This window comes from Pelmatolapia mariae, linkage group LG10_11 (assembly GCF_036321145.2).
Source record: "Pelmatolapia mariae isolate MD_Pm_ZW linkage group LG10_11, Pm_UMD_F_2, whole genome shotgun sequence".
Lineage (NCBI taxonomy): Eukaryota > Metazoa > Chordata > Actinopteri > Cichliformes > Cichlidae > Pelmatolapia > Pelmatolapia mariae.
Window position 1 is genome coordinate 62,004,336 of NC_086236.1, and position 16,505 is coordinate 62,020,840.

A 16,505-nucleotide genomic window follows, 5' to 3' on the forward strand; every position below is an offset into this window, starting at 1 on the left:
TAAGTTATTAAAAGAAACTGTTAGAAGAAAGAGTAAGTAAATGTTATTTCCAACTCTCTGGAATGACTTAAAATTTTCATCGTAATGACAAGCAATCATTAAGGGTGGAAGCATATCTAACATATTTACATGAAGCACGCAAAAATCAATTTTCTGTAAATAAGCCCTGTCAGTGAGATGTATGCATTATGTTGTACATCATGAAATGTGCATAATGAATTGACCTGCAGGAGTATTGAAAAACAATAAGGTTTAAAAAGAGAAATGTACTGCTTTTAGTGTCAAAAACAGGTAGAAACTGTTTGATATTTGATTTCCTTAATGGAATATTAAGGTAGAGGTTAATAATCTACATTCAGTTACAATACAATATGCCAATTGTCACTATCCATAGTAAAAATGTTTGATTTTCTATAGCTTAGGAAAGTAAGTGACACCTGTGGAAGTAACCATTCTCCCACAGGTAGTTTCAGTTGATGCTGATATTGTTTATATTGTTGGTAAGACCTGAGCCCTATGTTTCAGGCAGGAATAGCTCAGTAGGTAGAGTGGTGGCCCTATGATCGGAAGGTCGGTGGTTCGAATCCACTGAACGGCTACCCTGAGGTACCCCTGAGCAAGGTACCGTCCCTACACACTGCTCCCCGGGCGCCCAATGGCTGCCCACTGCTTCACTGAGTGAATGGGTTAAATGCGGAGAGGAATTTCCCCATGGGGATCAATAAAGTATACTTTCTTTCTTTCTATTACTATTATATGACTTGTCTGTGCAGACTTCTAGGTCTGCACAGAGGTATCACCAACAAATCACAATATACTGTTTAACTAGCTGTTATACGTTCACCAGCAGTTTTATTGGTTACCCAATTTCTAGTACTGGATTGGATTCTATTGTACCTACAGAACTGTCCTAATTCCTCATGGCATATATTCAACTGCTGGAAACATTCCTCTGAGATTCTGGTCCATACTGACATGAAAGCATCACACACTTTCTCCAGATTTGTTGGTTGTGCTTCCATGATGCAAATCTCATGTTCGACCATATTCAAAAATTGATCTATTGGATTGTTGGACGGAAACGTTAATTTGTACTTTTGTCAGACAATTTTTTCAGCTTTATAAATAGTCAAACTGCACTCACAGTACTTTATAGAGGTACCATTTTCAATAAAAAAAATTCTGGTAAAATTGAGATTCAAGTTTCATACACATACACTTGAGAAAAAGAGAAAAACAACAGGAAAAAATGAAATAATTAATACTCAGGACTCCAAAGTGGTTTCTGGCAATTGGACTATGGCATGTCTGACGTGAAACAGCAGCTACTTTGGCCTTCACAAGCTGACAGTGCTCAAGTCTGCTAACCTTTGGTCAGACTTACACATAGGCCTGCTGAACACTGCCCTGACACAGAAGCAGTGTTGCTGGCAAAATGTAAAACTAAGAGAGACAATAAAATACCTACTGTACACGTAATCAAGTAGGACAACAAAGACATTAAAGCAATAGACTCTATCTGTCTTGGCAGAGGGTTATCACTGACTTGGAAAAAAACCTATCAGCTAAGTGATTACAGACTGGCCTGTGTGGGTCGGTTGAGGTTAGACTTATGGATTTTGTATCACTCTAACAGTGGTCAATCATCAAAATACAGCATTTGAGTAGTTTTTAAATTGAAGACAATAGGTGTTGTTGGTTTTTTTCTTGTTTTTTAATGGACAACTCACAAATGATGACTAATGTGTACTTGTGTATATTGGGGTATAACGCTCAGTGTGTATTCGTGTCAAAGAGGCGTGCTGCATGGATTATCTGGCACAAGATGTCAGCAAAGATAGCTGGGTGAGGCAAGGTGACAGCAAAGCACTAATGTTTGGACTTTGTGATCATTGCTGTCTGCCATGCTATATAAGCCTCAGTTCCTCACCAGTTTAATACAAGCACTACCAAGTGGACTTACAGATACACTAACAAACTCAGGTAAGATGGAGAGCTAAAAGAAACTTTCTTTAACTGTTAACTGTGTTGTTAACATGCTGTGGTAACTAACTGGTCTTTTCTTGTTACAGTGTCTAAGAGCCATGAAGGTCCTTGCTGTGCTCGTCCTAGCTGTTTTCACTGGTGAGTTTAAGAAAAATCATTATTCTACTATAAATTTTGGCTCATGAGAACATATATACATAATTAGCAACTATTCCGCTCAAGACAAAGAAAAACTTTGGTGAGCAGTCAATATGACCTGTATAAATGTCAAATCCCAGTGAATATACAAAGCTGAAATATCTGCACTACTCTGAATTTATTCATGTCTCCATTAAACAGGCTGCAATGCCAACCTTTTTTACGCTGATGCACCCAAGCCACAGCTGGAGGTGGTGACTGATGCCTTCTGGGATTATGTTGCCAAAGCTACACAGACAGCTGAAGAAACCGTGAAGATGATTAGATCATCTCAGTTCGGACAGGATGTCAGGTAGATCATACAAAACTTGCTAATTATGTTAACAGACAACAAATTATAGTATTGCCTAAAATATTCAGGATAAGTTAGAAATTTAACTGCGCTGCCTTGTATTTACTATCTTTTTTTTTCTTTTTTAAATCTAGTGCCCGCCTGACAGAAGGTGTTGATGCTGCCAACAAGTATGCTGTCACCCTCCAGGAGCAGCTTCCACCTACAGCCCAGGACCTGATCACCAAAGTCACAACAGAGGCTGATGTGTTGAGAGATCGTGTGATCCAAGAGCTGAGCACAGTCAGAGAGAGGCTCGAGCCTTACACTGAGAACATTCAGACACAGGTCCAGCAGAAGGTTGAGCAGCTCAAACAGGAGGTGGCCACCTATACAGATTCCCTGGACACTGAGGCCCTGAGAACCACCCTGACGCAGAAGAGCGAAGAGCTAAAGGCCAGCCTGGAGCAGAGCGTGAAAGACCTGCAGACTCAGCTTGGTCCCTACACTGATGACCTGAAGCAGAAGGTGGACCAGCATCTGCAAGACTTCAAGGAGAAAGTGACCCCCTTGACTGAGCGGGTGCAGAGTCAGATTGCACAGAGAGCCCAGCAGGTGAAAGAAATGGCCACCCCCTACGTTGATGAGCTGAGGGAAAGGCTGGACCCATATGCTCAGGACCTCCAGTCTCGTCTCACCTCCCTTTATGAATCCTTTGTTAAAGCCAATTAAGTTAACATCCACCTCACATGAAACAGAAAAAAGTGCATCTAAAGTGCATCTAAAGAATTCCAAATACCAAGGACATGTTCCTGGTATCTGGAATTAAAAAAAAAAATCAGATGTTGTTTGATATATTTACAGTTTTAAAAAAAAGTTGATACATACAAAAAATATGTGTTGGTCTGTGACCACAAACAGTTTTCATATGTTGTAGAAAATAAAGTGAAAGCAAAACTATAATTTCTGAGCCTGTTGTCTTATTTGAGTCAAGGTGATGTTAGATAAGTGTGGGTACCTGGAAAATATATTTCTTTAAAATTTAACACAAGAAGTAACTAGACAAAATTAAAAAAAAAAAAAGATTTGTATCATGACCTAAGAGATTTACGGTTTGTTCATGTTAGTTAGCTTTAAAAGCACTTTTTTTCAGGACTGGTGATTTGATGACTCATTAATAGCTATTATAGAAAATATAGAAAATAGAAAATATTATTTTTCATGCTATAAAGTACATAGATCTGTATGAGGTTTTACTTGTAGATTTGGGCTACTTGGACAGCTGGAAGGAAGCTTGTACATTGTCATTTAGCAAAAATCACTGGTTAAGCTTTCTTGTTTGTTCAGTGGCTGCTTGCAAAGGTTTGGCCCCCCGGCACACCCCTGTTAGATAAAATTGTGGGTATTGGACAGGGCATGTTCAGGTTTGTTTCTGCAAGTCTGGAAGTTCATAAACATCTCCAGCTCCCACTTTGTTTTCGCTTTTATGCCTCCATCCCCGCTGCCAGATTGCTCCCACGCTGCCTTACCCAGTGGCAAACAACATTCCTCTGCTCTGCCCCAAGCTGTCACAGACTCTCCACAATGTTAACTCTCCAAGATCAGTTTAAAGTTTACAATATTATTCTTACTATTATTAAAACATAATATCTTGGTTTAAGAAAAACTGTATGACAATGGCAGAAAAAAATAGGAGAAAACAAAAAAATGTTTTGAGCTCCTGGCTCACTTTTAATTTTGTTCACTTTGACACAGAATTCGGTTGAAAAAAAATACAACATAGACAAAAAAAAAAAAGCTGTGTCATTCTGAAAAGCACATGCTGGTACATTTCACATGAAATGCTTTCAGAATTAAATATGAGGCGGGGTTAACCACTCTCTGAGGAACTGCACTGGCAAATTGTTCAAAAGTGCAAGAATGACTTTTCTCAGTGTAAAGCTCCAAGAATTACTTCAGTAACTCATTTATTTAATCAGTAGAGGTAATTAGTGATTGGCAGTAGAAAGTATGAAAATTTAATTATCTTTCTAGTGATAAATAAACAAATAAATAAATAAACCTATTTCCCAATAATATCAACTGACTTTGTTGGTGACCAAGGATGAACATGTTGCTGTATGATCTCTGTTGCTGGATCCACATATAAGGCTTTATGAATTTAACCTGAAACACTGAATGCAATGTTGGCTTACACTTTCACTCTCAGAAGTCTGCAGTGTAACTTTTGGTTATGGAAATTCTGCTGTTGCAAGCATTTGATTCGAGTCAGCAAAGCTATACACACACACACACACACACACACACACACACACACACACACACACACACACACACATATATATATATATATATATATGCATGCTACAGTCATGCCACTCCCCCTATTCAAACCACAGATGTTGAGGTTGTGTGGTTTTATAGCTTTTAACGTGAAAACAGGCATTAACTACAGTAACCTCACTGACTCATCTAAACAGATGACTGCCTATTTAATGGAGTGAGATCATCCCAACCAAAAAGTCAAATTCCTTAAACAAGTGAGCAACATCAGGGTTACTTTTGTTCAAACTGTCTGTTGCTGTGAAGCAAAAAAGGAGAAGCCGTTACAGTCTGGATGACTGTGCCAGATGTTTTATTGTATTACCTCATAGTTCCTCTTGTTTCTCTCTCTTTCACTTCTCCGTCTGTCTTGTTGATCTTTGTCCTGATGGCACGGCAAAGTTAGGATGAGACTGAGTTCCTGCAGTCTGGCCACTTGTTACACGCATGGTCAAGATGGTCTATTTTTTTCTGCAAGAATAGTCAGAAAGCCTCTTGTCTGTATTTGTAATCACCAAGATGAAAATAAGTCTTAGTAGCTAATGTTGGAGACTGTTGCATACAAACTGTTGAACATGCTCTTCATGGAAATAAGATCCCAAATGTTGCATGACAACATGGAGAGTGTTGCATGACAATGTTTTTGGTAGTAAATTGTAATTGCTTTGTGTTTGAACAAATAAACTGTAGTTGAACATACAGTATTTTAGCTTGTGACTCCTGCAGTGACATACACTATACCCGTTTTTGTCTTGGAATAAGGATCAAAAGGTCTTTATTTTAGCACAGCTGTACCTAAACATACTGAGTTTAACTGAAAAAAATAAATAAATCCCAGTTTCATGATTTCTTTCCTCTCATTGTTCTCCCCTTTTAAGGAGAACAAAGGATTTTTCAAATACCTCTATACAGACTGACCTCTTTGGGTTATCATATTGTAATGTTATCACGTAAACATGTTAATTACCTGACCAAACCCATTTGAACTTTGGCCCTAATTACAAAAGAGAAAAACCAATTGGGCTGACAACAAAAAAGACAAGGCCCAAAGGGCAAATGTCATTATACATGGGCAAGAGTGAACTCAGCCTGCAACTTGTTAGGCAGAAATATGAGAATTTTATCAAATGTAACAATAATAATTCACAGTCAATGCAACAACAAACCTTTAAAGCTTTTAAAGTAATGTAAATGCAGGAAAAATATGCACAATGTCCCATGACTGTTCTGTCCCGCTGCTAAACAAATATTTGGTGTTTAACAAGCAGGGGTAAGTAACTTCTTTCTACACCAAACTTCCTCTGACTTACACCAGTTTCAAAATCCTGGAAATTTTCAGAATACGATTGGTTGTGAAAACATTCAACATAAAACCCATATTTTTTTATCCTCTGTCACATCTGTATAATTTAGATCTTTTGCTCAATATGCTCACTTTGTTCATTGGATTTATTACCTGTAATCCTTCTTTTGTACAGCGGGCATGTTGAGGGCAACCTAATGTGTCCCCGAGTCTGAACATGCTCATCATGTTGGGGTAACGCCTTCTGGCACTTACTGGATATTTGTTTTAATTTAAGTGTCTGCACAAAAAAAAAAAAGATTTAGAAACTAGAAAGTGGAAAATACAAGGAGGTGCATATGATATGCAAACAGTAAAATCACTCATACTATATTCAGTTGAATGTGAGAGCAGGATTGTCATGCAAATGTGCCATGTGTTTGGGGGTTGCATGTCTATATGAGGTGAAAAGGTGAGGTGTCAATACTGTCTGTGTATTTAGATTGAGATGCATCTGTGAAAGGCTGCTTTACATCCTGGAGCCGAAACATGAGGATTTGTATTCAGGGAGCACATGGTGATAACATCAAAGAAAACATGCAAAGTTGTGAACAGCCTCCTAAGTTATTCAAGCATCTGTAACAAACCTACAATGAGCACTAGAGGGGGGAAACTATTTGCCAAATGGCAATACTGCAATAAAAAGGTTAGAAAAATTACAGTAAAAACATACAAGTGATTTGAGAAATAAACACCAATGACACTATCTAAAACTTGTGTTTCTGCATGCTCACAAACGGTTTAATTATTTTGGCAATTGTTCAAAACAATTAAAAACGTATGAGTAGCTCTTAATGAGTAGTACTTAAGCTCTTTTTTGATACATTATATAGGTTATGGCTTTATTTGTATTTCATTTTGCACTAATAATCTATACGTCAATAAGGGCATTAAATGTCTGACGGAGAAACTTTTACTCTAAAGTTTTTATTTTTGGTTTTTATAGATCCTGCTTTTGCTAATAAATTTAAGTATAAAAACGTGAAAACGGAATAATGTGACGAATATTTGTCGTTGCGTTGAACGTGGAACTTTTACCCCGTTTGTTCTCGTGACAACCAGATTGCTCAATCCCCCCTCCAACAAAGCACACCGTTTAGGTTTCGGTGGCACGTTAGGCAGAAGAAAACATGATTATCTGCAGACAAATCAACATCATCATCACCATCGCGTGAGCGTGCCCGCGCGATCGCTCTCTGCGCAACACGCGCAGAGACAGCCTCCCAGGGCTATAAAACCCCCAGTCATCAACTAAAGAGCACGGAGGAATCTCAACCTCACAGGTGAGTGAAAGACGATAGAAAGAACGGAGAAACATGCTGTCCTCTTTTTTTTTGCCAAGTCTTAGAAATTATGAAGTTTCACTTTAGTTATTGGCTGAGTTTATCTTTGCACATATGTGTTAAACATAAAACTCACGTTGTTGTTGTTTTGTTTTTTTTAATTTCCAGTCTATATCGTAGTTTATAAAAACACAGTAAATAGTGTGGAAGATGCAAATGTAAATGTTATTGTATTGCTGATTTTCTGAGCGTTCCTTATGCTTTTCATAGGTGTATCTGACTGTCTAACAACCATGAAGGCTGTAGCCCTGATCCTTGCTCTGGCAGTCATCACTGGTAGGTGGACGTACTTGCTGGTTTAGTATTTATCAGTCACATTTTATTATATCTGAGTTACTTTATTTATCCATCCTTTCTATGTGTGCCCACTATAGGCTGCAATGCCCGTGCTGTTCGCCAGGCTGAAGCCACAAAAAATCCATGGGAGGAAAGTGTGGATCGCTTCTGGGAGTACATTGCCAAGCTGGGCCAAAATGCTGATGGAGTTGTGGAGAACCTCAAGGCCTCTCAGCTCAGCAGGGAGCTAGAGTGAGTGAAGCTGAGCAATTAATCAGTACCTTTGTTTTTTCCTGCACTGATCTTGCATTGATTAGTGTTTCTTGTTCTTCTGCTTCTAGCACTCTGATCACTGACACCATGGCAGAGCTTGAAACATACAAAAATAACATTCAGACCAAGCTGGTTCCCTACACTGAGACCTCCACTGCCCAGCTTTCTCAAGACGTTCAGCTTCTGATCAACAGACTGCAGAAGGACATGCTGGATGCCAAGGAGCGCGGCACTGAGTATCACAGTGAGCTCCAGGCTATGGTGGACCATAACACTGGTGATCTTGAAAGCCGCATCAACAACTTCATCCATAAACTACAGAAGCGCCTCAATAAGGACATTGAGGAGATTCGCAAGTAAGTTGGGCAGAAACTTTTAGAATTCTCTCTTGCGTTTAGAAAAATAAACTTTAATCGAACCATTCCTTTCTTATTTTAGCACTGTGGCCACCTACATGGGTGAGATCCAGTCCCGTGCCTCCCAGAACCTGGATACAGTGAAGGAGCATGTTGAGCCCTATGTCCAGCAGGCCAATGACAACACCAATAAGAAGCTGAGTGACATCACTGCTATGTTGCAGACTCAGGCTGAGGGCCTGGGTCAGCAGCTGGAGACCCAGGCTGAGGGCATCAGGACCCAGCTGGAGGCCACTGCAGAGGAATTGCGCACCTCAGTTCAGGGGAAGATTGAAGAGATGACAGAATTGTTCTCCCCCTATGCCACCAAGATCCGTGAGCAGTTTGAGGAGATTGTAGACAAGATCAAGGAGTCAACCACTGCCTAAAGAGAGACTCTGAAAGTGGTAGATGGTTGGTGGAATGGCTACACTGCTGATTTCTTTACACCCAGGTAAAATGAGAAAAGGGGAAAGTTGCTGATGATCTTTACACTGAGTGTTCTAGTGTTCAGGATATGGGGGTTGAATAGAGAGACAAGGGAGGATAAGGTGCAGAACAGTCAGCAGGTGTGTTCTTCCTTCTGCACAGTCACCCTTTCTTATTTTCTCATTGACCCCCTTTATCAGTGAACACAAGCACCACAGTCAATAACAACCTTTCTTATGCAAAAAGACAACAATTATTTGTAATATCCTTTGCTTTTCTACTTTGAATTAACTGTTATATCAGTCTATTCCCACAAGTTTTGTATTCAATTTCTACATTTTGTTTGGTTATTACTGCAGAGTTTCAGCTTGAGCTTGAGATTTCATCCCGTTATCCTCCAATGCACATAACACCAATGTCTTTCATTTCAATAAATGCAGTGAACAACGATGAGTGCTATCTAGTTTCTTCTAGAAGTGCAACACAGAAACAACAAAAAGGAGTCCTGTTTATTGTTGTTTCTGTGTTGCACTTCACAGAGAAATGGATTGTAAAATTACTTGATGCAAATAATCAGTGAGTAAAATGTAACACCTGTCTGTACTTCACAAGTGTGGTTCACATGTTGTATGCCCACCATGCTGCTCTCTGTAAGTGCACTTTCTTTAACTGCAGTGTGCTGAACAGTGCTGAGTAAATAAAGAACCTAGAAAAAATAGTTCCTTTCACTGTTTGTTTTTTATCAAACATTAATGAGCAATCTATTATTTAACTTTGGGTTCAGTTACACCTGATGAGTGGAAACAGCTGATGCTGTTGGTGAATATTTTAAATAATTACAGTACTGCTTTATAATGTAGACGAGATGCAATTAATGCTTGGAAACTGGATTATTTTGCATAATGATGCAATGGCATTATAAAGTATAACATGTCTAAAATCATCTATAAAAGAATAGCAGTCTTGATGGCTTTTACTAGTAAGAATATCAAGCCATTTAAAAAACTTAGCGCCCCCGTGCTGCTGTTACATTTGGCAGTGGTTACATAAGACCATGTGAGTATTTATATAATGGCTTATATAAAGCAGGGGTTAGCACTGTTGCCTCATGTTAAAAAGGTTCTGGGTTCAAAGACCAGCTGGGTCGTACTGTGTTGCTTTTCCTTGTGGTTAAGTTTCCTCTGGGTGCTTCAGTTTCCTCCCACAGTGCAAAAACATGCTTATTAGGTTACTTGACTAATCTAAATTGCTCATTGGTGGAACGCATAAAGCATGATGACTTATATGTCTCTACTTGTCCACTTTGTGATTGACAGGTGACTTCTCCCCGGTGTATTTGCTTCTCACCTAGTGTTAAAAGGGATGGGCTTCAGTTCCAAATCCCCCCACCTACATCCTCCATAGCAATCATAATGGATAAGTGCAATAACAAGAACATTTGAAATTAAAGCCAGGCTCCCTGTCTGTTCCTCTACTCCACCATAAGCATCAGTATTTTTTGGTTTGCCTTCCTTGTTCAGCCACCCCCTTACATCCCTTAGTTTACCCTTTTCTAGTCCAAACTTGTTAAAATCTCCCTTGAGATTCCTTTCTCTTGATCCCAGCAGGCATTTGGGAACATTCTGTGCCACAGATTAAATTACCATTGAGGTGATGGTTATCTTGCCTAAAATTTATTTTATGAGTAAACCACCACCAATATAGAATAAGAGACTTTGGCATATATAGAAAACTGCTTATTTTTCCCATCTTTCCCCGTATTTTGTCCAAAACTTTTTTCAACTAGCGGTTTTAGTAGTGTAAGAGGATTTTAAGAACAAAATTATGTTTTTTAACTTCAGTTCAAAGGCACCATTCACAGGAAAAAAGGTGGCTTCGGCTGTCATACGCTGAAAATTGTCCTTTAAATGAAAAAGGGTAAAAATGGCTGTTTAAACACAGCATGATTTTCTCTTTGAAGTTTGAGCCCGAGGCCAGTAGGGGACACCATTTGTCCCCTGTTCAGATTTTCTTCTCCACTTGAATCCAGGAAACACAAAGATGCAGCTGTGTTTTCTTTATTGGGAGAATAAGTAAACTATACGTGCCACATAAAGAAACATAAACGGTGCTTTGAGAGCACACATTTTTGAGGATTAAGTTTCTGCAGTCGAGACACAAAATGACTTTAGAAATGTCACATTATTTGATAAAAATACAAATTATTGTGAATGCAACCTGAAATTAAAATCAATACAAGAATAGTGAAACACAATAAAATGACTCTTGATGAGAAGTGTAAGATTTGTCCATGTTCCTGCCACACCAAACGGTTTTCTAATGGAAAAACTTTGATAACACTCTACTTACTTTCCCTGACTTTCTACTTTACTTTTTTTTTTTCAAAATACTCATCAGTTCTCTGTGATACAGAAAGTTATATCTTTTTTATTGTATGTTTTCTTTTCCTAAATTGACTAGATTTAATCAGTTTCTTTTCTCTTCAAAACATGTTTACCCTTTCTACCAGTGCTAAAGGGCATTGCATGTAAACTGAAGAGTGACTAATGATATGACTACGTGTTTATCCTCGGTGAAATCACTTCTTTCAGGAACCAGGGTTTATTTGGAAACAGACAAGTGAAACTCCTACAGTACACAGTCAACTGTGTTAAAGGATCAGTCATGGATGGTAAAAACAGGAAAACCACAAGCATCCTGCTACCTCAGCAATTCTGCTCTGTCTGCTGTACTATAGGGTGTCTGCACTCTAAGTGCTAAGAATTAAAGGAAAAGAAGAAGAAGGAAAAAAAACAGCTATTTAGCAGGTGCTATCTAGCCCATGACTGCTAGTAACCCCAAAAACATCCCTGCAGAGATTTTACCTCCTTTTAAAACCCCCACTCTTCTCACCATCCTTTTCACCCTCTTCAGAGCTGGCACACAACATCACTCACCACAGGGGCCTTGGCTAAACACAAAAACAGCCCTCCTGTAAGCTTGTTATTCCAAATTGTGAGCACACAAGACATGCACTTTCACGCCCTATGCCTCCTACAATTATTCAAGAGGAGTTTCTGTGCACGCAAGCTCAAGCTCATAAATAAGCCCACCAGCCACTCCATTACAAAAGAGATGGAGATGCTGAGGCATGTTAAGTCTTATTTAAGTCAATTAGGCCATTCATCATAGCAGTAACACCTTATAGGCCAAGTCATCAGCAACAAATGGACATTGGCCTTTTGCATCAGACTGCTTGCTGTGAAAACAAAATGTTAAGCAATGAGGTCTTTGAATTGGTAGATGCAGACTTCCTGGCTCTAACTCGGCTCATAATAGGGATTACTGTAGTTCATTCAACTGTACTGTTTTTCCGGTGCAAACTGACAAATTGGAGCATGTATAGTTTTGTCCACTTACTCCTCTTATAAGCAAGGGGAGGTTTGTATAAGACAGATATGAAAAGAAGAACTTTATCTGCTGCTTGTGACTTATACAAGCAGCAGTTATTTGTGTCAAATAACAAAAGATGTCATGTTACATCAATGTTAATGTTCATTAGGGTTGAGCTATTATGACACTATCCATAGGAGTAGAGTTGGAAAAAAAACCTTTTTGCTGAACAGTTATTTAATGATAGCAGTTAAGGTTAGCTCCAACCTCTAAAATATCATGTAAAATGCAAGAAAAGAAAGAAAATAGGACATTTCAGAGAAAGTTTGTGTTAAAAATGTGCACCATGTATCAAAAGCAGGCAGATTTAACCAGTATTCATTGCAGTCTAGTCACCCCACATTAAAAAGTATTAAAGGCAAAGTTTTTGATACAATTTAAAATTTAGCCAGAGCTTCAGGTCCAAAGGAGGTTCCAAATGGTCAGTTGGTGATGATCATATCACTGTTGAACTATGTTCTTCTACATCATATCTCACCTTATCTACTGAGCTGCTCTTTCTGCCATGAACGCACATATCTTCATATCCTTGTGATTTGATTTTTTCAAAAGTATTTATACACATACTTATATTGTCTTTATGCTTTTCAATGTCTCTAATGCTTTTTTTCTGAGTACTACTTCTAAATAATAATTACACATAATACATCACTTCATGACTGTAATCTAGAGTCTCTCTCTCTCTCGCTCTCTTTCTCTCTCTCTTCCTCGCTCTCTCTCTTTTATCACCGTGGTGGATATCACACAATCTTGCTGCATAATGAATTTGAGCACGTCTCTATCACAATCAACATATCTTCATGTAACTCATGTGCTGGTCAATAAAGGGGGCAGAGACGACTCAAGGTCACCACTTGTACGTGTTGTCTGGCGTTTGCGTCACTCTCCTAAAACCAAGCGCTTATAAAGAGGGACGCACATAGGCTTTTAAAGGCACTTGATTTTTTTTTCTCTTCTGAGACAGAAAAGCGGTATGTATATATATATTTTTTTAATTTATATTTATATTTATATATCTATATGTATATATGTATATATGTATATATGTATATATATATATATATATATATATATATATATATATATATATAGATAGATAGATAGATAGATAGATAGATAGATAGATAGATAGATATAGTATTTTATAGGAGTAAAAAAAGGATATTTTGAAAGTTTATCAAACATTGCAGAGACATGCACTTTAGTAGACAAAGAGCATGAAATAATTCAAAACCTTTGTTTTTTTGTTTTTTGGGGATTTTTTTGGTGTGTGTGTGCGTGTTTTTTTATTTGTTTTGTTTTCTTTAATAAAAATATCATGACCAAATGTGCTTTATCGGTAAAATGGTCAGTTTTGTAAACTCAAAGTAGAGAAATAACAGACGAAAAGTAAAAGGAGCTGTCCAGTCACCTTGGTGCTGACATGCAGAGGCACAATTTTTAAAGAAAGATAAACGTTAACTGTTTTCCACTTTCATTAGTGATCATCAGCAAATGTGTGAAAAAAGACAAAAGTCTGTCCCTTTTGTATTCTCAGTCATTTACAGCCAAAATGAGACTGTACCTTGCAGTTGCCGTGCTGATGCTGGCTTTTGTGGCATACACAGGTAGGCTACTTGGCCTTAAACATATCCTGTTCCGGTCGTGCTGTTCTTATTTCACATGATGCAAATTTCCCTCTCTTTGAATATGCCTCCATCTACAGAGGCCCAAGACGATACCAGCATTCAGGACAGATTTGACAAGTTTGGTCAGAAATTGACTGAAATTGGCCAGTCCCTCGCTGAAAAAACTAAGACTGCCTTCCATGATATACACAACAGCGAATTTGGAACCAGCACCAGGTACTCTAACATACAGGGAATAAGCAGATTTATTCATACAGGCACACACACAATTCAACGCCATCTAACTCGTGTTTATTTTGCCCAGGAACTGGTTCACAGATGCCTTTCAGAAGATAAAAGACAAAATCGAGGAAATGAGGCAGTAGAAAAGCGGACAGGAACCTGTCGCTAGCCAGCAACCAGTCGCTAGCCAGCAACCAGCCTAAGATGCTCACTCTGCTCGTGGGTGGCCGATATTTCACATATCACGTTGCTCTACACAGACTAAATAATTATGTTACCTGCAAAGAGTGTAATCTTTTATTTTTTTTGAAAAGTGCAATAAAGAAATTACAAATGTTTTAAAACATAAATTGTGGGTGATCCTCGATTTGTAGCCATGCAAAGAAAGAAAACATGACGTGTGTGTGTGTGTGTGTGTGTGTGTGTGTGTATTGTTGTATTCACTGATTAAAAGAGTTCTTGATTGTACTGTGGCATGATAGCAGTATCATCTTATAGGTCAAGTCATCAGCAACAAACGGACATTGGCCTTTTGCATCAGACGGCTTGCTGTGAAAACAAAATGTTGAGCAATGAGGTCTTTGACTTCCTGGCTCTAACTCAGGTCACAGTTACTATAGGTTATTGTTGTAGTTCATTCTCCTTTTTTCATTGCACCTATCTGACAAAATGGACCACATAAAGTTTTGCCCACTTACTCCTTTTTTAAATGAGGACAGGAATGTTTAAGCCGCAAAGAAGGAATAAAAGTCTAAAGAAGGTAGGATGTGAAAAAAGGGAAACAAGACAAAAAGGACTGTTTGAGCAAAAGAAACAAAAAAACATTAACGTCTGTTAGATAAACTCCTCAGCATTGTATTAAGCACTCAGTTAATTTAAAAGTATCATCTAACATGTAAGTAATGGCGATTGCATATTTCAGCAGAATGATTTTTTTCCATTAAAGTTTTACTGTTGCTGATGCATAAAAATAAAACTAACTTTCCCCTTTTATTAAGTATGTGTGTGATACAATGAGACTTTTAAGTAAAAAATAATAATATTTATACAATTGCAAATGTTTGTAAGTCAGACCTCTCAATTCCTGAATCAATAAACAACAGAAGTTACAATAATGCAAACAAACAAACAAAAAACGAACAACTGAAAAAAATATTTTCAGAGACAGTCTGATCTTAACCATTTACATCATCTTTACAAAGACAAATTTCTATTCAGTATTCAGTGCAGTCTAGTCATTAATTATTAAAAAGCAATAAAGCACTTTTTCTTTTTACACAGTTTGAAATCTTGGCCACCACTCCAGATTTTAAGGAGTTCCCAAATAGCTTGCGTCAATTGTTAATAATTATATCACTACTGAAATGTGTTATTTCACATGATGAACTGATCCCTTAGGAAAGTACATATCTGAATATACTCAATATACAATTTAAATGTGATAAATCTTTCTGTTTTTTTAATCAATGCATGCATTAGAATACATTTCATTACAATTAATGTCGTTCAGAAAGTGCTGTAACTAAGTTCATAGATTTAATTTCTCCACTGTTGCCATGTGCCAACACAAGCCAGACCGGCTACCTAAACACTACTCCCAAAGACATTGATTATTTTATTAATACAGTTACATCCTTGCTGCATATGACCCTGGATACTCTAGATACTCTGGATACTCTGGATACTCCTCTGAAAAAGAAAACCTCAAATCAGAAGTACTTGTCTCTCCTGCTATAACTCACAAAAACAGCCTTAAATGAGAACCCAAAGCTGAAGATGAAATTTTGTCTCATTAATGTAGAAGATCCTCATTTATCATGGGAAAAGAGTTTGTTGCTCTATAAATAAGCACCTGTAAAGCTAGGCCATCTTTCTACTTGTCACTGATTGAAGACAATAAGGACAACCTTGGGTTTTTTGTTGTTAGGCTAACAAAAAGTCATAGCTCTGTTGAGCTAATGATCAATAAAGCCAGTAGTTAAGTCCTCTGATCTTAACTAGTAATGACTTCATAAATTCCCACACAAATACAATCCTAAAACTATTAGAAACATGGATTTAAGATCTTAGTTTTGTTTGGCTTTTCTCTTTATTATTGTAGTCTTTACCTTACAAGATAAAATATCTACAGCCAACAATTGTTGAGATTTTTTTGACATACTTGTGACAATCACTTGTAAATGATAATTAAACAAGTAGTGGTTATTGAATTCTAATCTAAGAGTTATTTTTCAGCACACAATCTTGCTGAATAATAAAATTGAGCACGTCTCTATCATAATCAGCATTCTGCATTTTGCATTCTTTGTCTAACATTTAGATTTGTGTGATGATCTGAAACATTTAAATGTGACAAACATAGAAAGAAATAGGAAATCGGGAAGGGGC

At 37.8% G+C, this 16,505-nt stretch overlaps 3 protein-coding genes across 3 annotated transcripts; all 3 read left to right on the top strand.

The window, feature by feature from the left end:
- The first annotated feature begins 2,084 nt into the window (after positions 1-2,084).
- apoa4b.2 (apolipoprotein A-IV b, tandem duplicate 2) lies at positions 2,085-3,187 on the top strand. Its single transcript, XM_063487539.1, has 3 exons — positions 2,085-2,124; positions 2,326-2,476; positions 2,611-3,187. The coding sequence occupies exons 1-3, from the start codon at positions 2,085-2,087 to the stop codon at positions 3,185-3,187; spliced, it is 768 nt and encodes a 255-aa protein (XP_063343609.1).
- A 4,157-nt stretch (positions 3,188-7,344) lies between these two features.
- apoeb (apolipoprotein Eb) lies at positions 7,345-9,553 on the top strand. Its single transcript, XM_063485665.1, has 5 exons — positions 7,345-7,402; positions 7,673-7,738; positions 7,837-7,990; positions 8,080-8,367; positions 8,450-9,553. The coding sequence occupies exons 2-5, from the start codon at positions 7,696-7,698 to the stop codon at positions 8,793-8,795; spliced, it is 831 nt and encodes a 276-aa protein (XP_063341735.1). The 5' UTR covers positions 7,345-7,402; positions 7,673-7,695; the 3' UTR covers positions 8,796-9,553.
- Positions 9,554-13,102: 3,549 nt separating this feature from the next.
- On the top strand, positions 13,103-14,459 carry apoc1 (apolipoprotein C-I). Its single transcript, XM_063487248.2, has 4 exons — positions 13,103-13,238; positions 13,805-13,874; positions 13,973-14,111; positions 14,200-14,459. Exons 2-4 carry the CDS (start codon positions 13,820-13,822, stop codon positions 14,258-14,260), a joined length of 255 nt encoding a protein of 84 aa, XP_063343318.1. The 5' UTR covers positions 13,103-13,238; positions 13,805-13,819; the 3' UTR covers positions 14,261-14,459.
- Positions 14,460-16,505: the final 2,046 nt, after the last annotated feature.

What these genes read in the sequence shown, in the direction of transcription:
- apoa4b.2 (XM_063487539.1), top strand. Translation starts at nt 2,085, where the DNA reads ATGAAGGTCCTTGCTGTGCTCGTCCTAGCTGTTTTCACTG. An exon ending in CGTCCTAGCTGTTTTCACTG is followed by an intron (nt 2,125 to 2,325) that starts GTGAGTTTAAGA and finishes TCCATTAAACAG; the next exon opens with GCTGCAATGCCAACCTTTTT. An exon ending in CAGTTCGGACAGGATGTCAG is followed by an intron (nt 2,477 to 2,610) that starts GTAGATCATACA and finishes TTTTAAATCTAG; the next exon opens with TGCCCGCCTGACAGAAGGTG.
- apoeb (XM_063485665.1), top strand. Translation starts at nt 7,696, where the DNA reads ATGAAGGCTGTAGCCCTGATCCTTGCTCTGGCAGTCATCACTG. An exon ending in CAGCTCAGCAGGGAGCTAGA is followed by an intron (nt 7,991 to 8,079) that starts GTGAGTGAAGCT and finishes TTCTGCTTCTAG; the next exon opens with CACTCTGATCACTGACACCA. An exon ending in GACATTGAGGAGATTCGCAA is followed by an intron (nt 8,368 to 8,449) that starts GTAAGTTGGGCA and finishes TTCTTATTTTAG; the next exon opens with CACTGTGGCCACCTACATGG.
- apoc1 (XM_063487248.2), top strand. Translation starts at nt 13,820, where the DNA reads ATGAGACTGTACCTTGCAGTTGCCGTGCTGATGCTGGCTTTTGTGGCA. An exon ending in GGCTTTTGTGGCATACACAG is followed by an intron (nt 13,875 to 13,972) that starts GTAGGCTACTTG and finishes CTCCATCTACAG; the next exon opens with AGGCCCAAGACGATACCAGC. An exon ending in GAATTTGGAACCAGCACCAG is followed by an intron (nt 14,112 to 14,199) that starts GTACTCTAACAT and finishes TATTTTGCCCAG; the next exon opens with GAACTGGTTCACAGATGCCT.